This window comes from Oncorhynchus tshawytscha, linkage group LG04 (assembly GCF_018296145.1).
Source record: "Oncorhynchus tshawytscha isolate Ot180627B linkage group LG04, Otsh_v2.0, whole genome shotgun sequence".
NCBI classification, from domain to species: Eukaryota; Metazoa; Chordata; class Actinopteri; order Salmoniformes; family Salmonidae; genus Oncorhynchus; species Oncorhynchus tshawytscha.
The window spans coordinates 8,989,183-8,995,198 of record NC_056432.1 but is presented as its reverse complement, the minus strand read 5'-3'; the positions used below and the strand labels follow the sequence as shown (position 1 = coordinate 8,995,198).

Below are 6,016 nucleotides of genomic sequence, written 5' to 3'. Positions count from 1 at the left end.
ATAATGAGCATAAGTTTATTTTTCAAACAATTAAATAAGTATTTAACACTAACAAGACAAGTGACAAAGAGAAGTAGAAAATTTATTGCAGTATTTGTTCCACCATAAGGACTAGGATCCCATTGTTCTCTTACAACTAGGGTGACCTTATACAACAAAATCTACCTTTACAAAATATCATCCTGCAAGTAGCCCACAGATACTGCATGCGTGGCTTGAAATAGAATAAATTATACCCAGAAGACTCTGCCATTTAACAGCATGGACAATTAAAAGTAAACAAAATCAGATCTCAGAGAATATCTAAGCTAAAGAAAGCCACCGGGTACTAGTTTAAATTCAAAAAACACTTTAATAAGACCATCAAAAGGACTAATTTCCAACATTCACGTAAGATTTTATTCTATTTTTTTTTCTTTACAGATGTTTTTTTTTTTTCTGAGATATAAACATTTGTAGTTTTCTGTGTTAAACCTATAATACAGTGGGAGTAGAAATGAAACAACTAGGTTCTGCTGCACAACAGCGAAGGAGCCTCCAACAATGTTTGAGTAACATTTCCCTCTGGTTTGGCGGTGGGTGGATGTGATCGTAGAAATAGGGGGTGTTGGTTCAATGCAGGGTTCATTAACTGGAAGTCCCCTCCTTGGCAGCGTACAGTGACCGTAAAGTCTGCGCCATTTTGTTACTCAGTTTGTGGTTACTGGTCAAGGCGATTTTTTTGTAAATGATGTCAGACTCCTTAATAGTGTCCACCCAAGGCACCGTTTTGCGTCCGTCCCGTTTCTTGGCGTCGGCCCAGGGGCCAGAGTAGGAGCCGGACATCCAGTGCACGCTGTAGCCTGTGCTGATCTTCTGGATGACCCGGGCGAGCTGCGGACGGTCCTTGTGCTTGGGGCAATGGATGGCGATGACGTCCATAGAGTCCAAGCTCTCGTTGAGGTTCCCGGGGTCCCCCGAACGTCTCGCCCGCCGAGAGGACTGAGGAGAGAAGAGAATAGGCGGTTACATTCAAGCTCTATCCTGGGTACACACAGGAGTTTATTCGGGCTGGGTTGCAGAGCTATAAATATTCATCTAGGGAATAAAGATACCAAATCCCAAGATTAGGCTACTAAACAGTATGCTTTAGTGCATCTTGGATGCTTTACAGTGCCTTCAGAAAGCATTCACACCCCTTGACCTTTTACACATTTTGTTGTTACAAAGTGAGATTAAAATGAATTTAACAGTCTTGTCAACGATATAAACCAAATACCCTGTTATAGAAGAAAAATTGTAACTTTTGTAAAACATTCATAAAAATAACACTAATATATCTTGATTAGATAAGTATTCAACCCAGAGTCAATACATGTTAAAATCACCTCTGGCAGCGATTATAGCTGAGTCTTTTGGGGTAAGTCTCTAAGAGATTTCCACACCTGGATTGTGCAACATTTACCCATTATTCTTTTCAGAATTCTTCAACCTCTGTCAAATTGGTTGTCGATCATTGTTAGACAACCATTTTCAGGTCTTGCCATTTTCAAGCATATTTAAGTAAAAATTGTAACTCGGCCACTCAGGAACATTCACTGTCTTCTTGGTAAGCAACTCCAGTGTATATTTGGCCTTGTGTTTTAGGTTATTGCCCTGCTGAAAGGTGAATTCATCTCCCAGTGTCTGGTGGAAAGTAGACAACCAGGTTTTCCTCTAGGGTTTTGCCTGTGCTAGTAGCTCCATTCAGTTAATTTATCCTGAAAAACTCCATGGCCTTAACAATTACAAGAATAACCATAACATGATGCAGCCACCACCATCCTTGAAAATATGGAGAGTGGTCCTCAGTAATGTGTTGTATTGGATTTGCCCCAAACATAACACTTTGTATTCAGCACATAAAGTTAATATCTTTGCCACATTTTTTGCAGTATTACTTTCGTTCCTTGGTGCAAACAGGATGAAAAATGTGTCATTGTGTACAGGCTTCTATCTTTTCACTCTCAATTAGGTTTGTATTGTGGAGTAATTACAACGTTGTTGATCCACTCCCAGTCCTATCGCAGCCATTTACACTAACTGTTCTAAACTCATGGTGAAACATTTGAGCGGTTTCTTTCCTCTCCGGCAACTGAGTTTGGAAGGACGCCTGTACCTTTGTAGTGTAATTAATAACTTCACTATGCTCAAAAGGTGTATTATTTAGACTTGCCTTAACAAAGGGGTTGAATATTTATCGACTAAAAAGACATTTCAGCTTTTCGCTTTTAATTTGTAAACATATCACTTTGACATTATGGGGTATTGTGTGAAGGCCAGTGACAAAAATAAATAAATCTCAATTTACTCCATTTTAAATTCAAGCAGTAACAACCAAATGTGGAATAAGTCAAGTGGTGTGAATCCTTTCTGAAGGTGCTGTGTGTATTTAGTGGTAAAGGCTGGTAAAGGAAAAGCATGGTTGTGTGTCTCACCCCAGGGTTTCTCTCATCTTCTTCACTCTCGTCATCCTCATCATACTCTACTGGTGCAAGATGCCCGTGGCCGGCCCCTCCAAGCAGTGCGTTTATGGCTTTGTTCCGGATGTTGGCGCTGGCCTGTGCCGCCTCGCCCTCCTCGTCCTCCTCGTCTGGGTCCAAGTGTTCCATCAGGGTTTTGAACTAGTGGGACAAGAGAGGCAGAGGATTATCGGGTCATTCCATGTGCACGTTTTTTTGTAACATCCATCCACATTTTCTTCCGATTCATAAAATCATGCTACAAAAGTAGTGAAGACTTGAAAATGTTGAAAAGGGACCTAAAAATGACTAGCTAGAAAGTAGAGGCAGTGTAACTCTGTCCGTGTTTGGGACATGCAGGTGGTGCCAAAGCCTAACACTCACATCCAGGTACTGCTTGACTATCCTCGTCTTGATATCGTGAGTGAACACCACGTTGGCCCAGTTGTTGGACAGGAAGTCGATGGTCTGTCGGGGCTTGAAGTGGATGTTTGTCTTTCTGTTCACCGCCTTGTCGTACACTTTGGCTGACTCAGTCGGCGAGTACTTCTGGATTTTGCTGCAGACAAGGAGAAAGTGAGTGAGTTGTTCATTGTGCATTAATTATCTGAAGTCCATAGCCACATCAAACCAATCAAATGAGTGATCAAGGGGAGTTCAAAAGGGGTTTGTCATAGCCAGACAATCAATTCTTTTTTTAAGAGATTTTGCCCTCAGAGATTGAGTATTTGAACCTGGATTCAAATACTACTCAAAATTGTTTGCTTTAGCCTAACAGGAGTATTTGAAAAGATTTAGAATAGTATTTGAACCCACGTCTGCCTGTAAACCTTAGTAGGGATGTCATGTGTGAGGCACCTGTAATTGGTATTGTATGTCACGTTATATACACCTGTCTGAGAAGCTGTAAAGGTTCTTGAGGTGCTGTTTGAGCACGAGGAGCAGCAGGATGCCCTGCGAGGCGTTGGCAAAGTCCAGGAGCGACGTGGCGTTCTCAGGCAGTCGCCGCATCACCCGGTCCACATCTTCCACGTCCAGGTCTTCCAGGTCTAAATCCGACTCCGAGCTGGGTTCCTCCACGGCCACCGGCCTCTTGGACTTCTTAGGCCGCCGCACCACCTCATCGTCATCATCAGGGTTTGAGTTTTCATCGCTCCTGGGTGAGTCACAGATCTCCTTGTCCTCATCCTCCTCCCCACCAGAGCCGTTCTTTGACAGGCGCTCCTTTCTAACTTTGGGCTCGCGGCGCCGCGGCTCCTTCAACAGAGACTGGGGAGAGAATGAGAGTGGGGAATCTGTCAGCAAATAGTCTATTTGTGTGAATTCTAAAATGGGTACTGTGTTTATGTCTTCACAAGTATATTTGATCATGTTAAGATATGCTGGACACATTACATTTTTAAATGTTTTTTTCTGATAACTAGTTAATTGCATCTGCCGTGGAGCCCAGTTTCATAATATTACCATATGTCCCAGCTGCCTGCCGTAGTTTAAGTAATCTGAAAAAATAGGTCTATTTTAGGGCATTTTTCACCCTGCCAGCTCCCATTAGTTCTATTGAGCAGCGTGGCACCAACTTGCCTTCCAAACATTCTATTTCCAGCTTATTGTTCTACATCACAATGCCTGCTTTGCTATTGTTGGAAATGAGACCTGCCCACGTTTTTTGTGGTTAAAATGTAAACGATAAAAAAAACTACTTGTGGAACTCTGAGGTTGTCCCATTGTTTCCTATAGAGAAATATAGGCATGTTTGTATTTTGCCAAATATCTCACAATGTGTATAGATTTAAAAAAAAAAAAAACATTTGATAGCATTTTAAATCATGAGAATCTCCGCTTTCTAATTATGTAAGGCTGGGAAGTGTATTCCGTTGTCATCAAACGCTAGACCAGAAACACCTTTAGCCCTTGGAACGCTGAGCTCCTCCCATTGTTTTCCTATGGAGAGGCATGCTGGTATATTTTGCCAAATATCTCACAATGTGTATATTTCGATTTTTTTCAAGTCAGAAACCATTTTTAATTATGATAATCTCCTCTTTCTAATTATGCAAGGCTGGGCAGTGTATTCCGTTGTCATCAAACGCTAGACCAGAAACAATCAGAAGTTGCCATTTTTTCCCTACTTCCTCGTTATGCAGACATAAGCACACTTGACACCATCGAGGTGCGGAAGTTAACTTTCTACACAAGTTATTTTTCAGTTTTGTCCTAAGAAAGATTTTAGTGGTAAAATAAAAAGGGATATATTTTTTGGTACCATTTAGGTGAAATGGAATTTTAAGCATCACTCCAGTCAAAACAGGCTCTGCCATGCATTTGCTATGGGCTCGCGCTAGTGTTCCAGCTTAACCAACGTTCTTTCGACATTTTCAGCCTTGGCTGAATTTTGACTCATTCTACTGTCCAGCCTAGTTAAGAGTACAAGGCTTGTGTGTGTGTGCTCCTGACCTCTTTGAAGGTCTGCAGCAGGTTGCTGCCGGACACAGACAGTGTGATGTCTATGTGGTGCATAATGAAGAGGGGCTCCTCCTGGCTCTGGTAGGGGAAACAGGCCAGGTTGTCGGCTATGAACAGCAGCATGTTCACTTCAGTCTTCTGTAGAGGCACAAGAGACACAAGCCATCAGTCAAACGCGCACATTCATACACACGCGCATACCAACAACACACTGTCACACTCATATGCTGCCGCTACTCTTTCCTTTAATCCTACTCTTATCTATCCTGATGCCTAGTCACTTTACCCTGCCTTCATTTACATATCTACCTCAAATACATTATTATTATTATCTATCCTGATGTCTAGTCACTTTACCCTGCCTTCATGTACATATCTACCTCAAATACATCATTATTATTATCTATCCTGATGTCTATTCATATACATATCTACCTCAAATACATTATTATTATTATTATTATCTATCCTGGTGTCTAGTCACTTTACCCTGTCTTCATGTATATATCTACCGCAAATACCCTGTATAGCTCCACATTGATCCGGTACTCCCTGTATATAGCTCCACATTGATCCGGTACTCCCTGTATATAGCTCCACATTGATCCGGTACTCCCTGTATATAGCTCCACATTGATCCGGTACTCCCTGTATATAGCTCCACATTGATCCGGTACTCCCTGTATATAGCTCACATTGATTACCCTGTCCACATTGATCATGTATATATCCACATTGATCCGGTACTCCCTGTATATAGCTCCACATTGATCCGGTGTATATAGCTCCACATTGATCCGGTACTCCTGTATATAGCTCCACATTGATCCGGTACTCCCTGTATATAGCTCCACATTGATCCGGTACTCCTGTATATAGCTCCACATTGATCCGGTACTCCTGTATATAGCTCCACATTGATCCGGTACTCCTGTATATAGCTCCACATTGATCCGGTACTCCCTGTATATAGCTCCACATTGATCCGGTACTCCCTGTATATAGCTCCACATTGATCCGGTACTCCTGTATATAGCTCCACATTGATCCGGTACTCCCTGTATATAGCTCCA

General features: G+C 42.0%; 1 protein-coding gene across 1 annotated transcript in view; it reads right to left on the bottom strand.

Moving 5' to 3' along the window:
- Window positions 1–61: 61 nt before the first annotated feature.
- The window catches only part of LOC112246661 (nipped-B-like protein A), a 48,104-nt gene continuing 42,149 nt past the window's right edge, over window positions 62–6,016 (bottom strand). The window contains exons 44-48 of the mRNA XM_042320281.1: window positions 4,935–5,081; window positions 3,373–3,749; window positions 2,865–3,039; window positions 2,457–2,642; window positions 62–981 (exon numbers count right to left, since the gene is read on the bottom strand). Coding sequence (XP_042176215.1) covers window positions 628–981; window positions 2,457–2,642; window positions 2,865–3,039; window positions 3,373–3,749; window positions 4,935–5,081 — 1,239 coding nt within the window. The 3' untranslated portion in view covers window positions 62–627. The remainder of the gene's footprint in view (window positions 982–2,456; window positions 2,643–2,864; window positions 3,040–3,372; window positions 3,750–4,934; window positions 5,082–6,016) is intronic.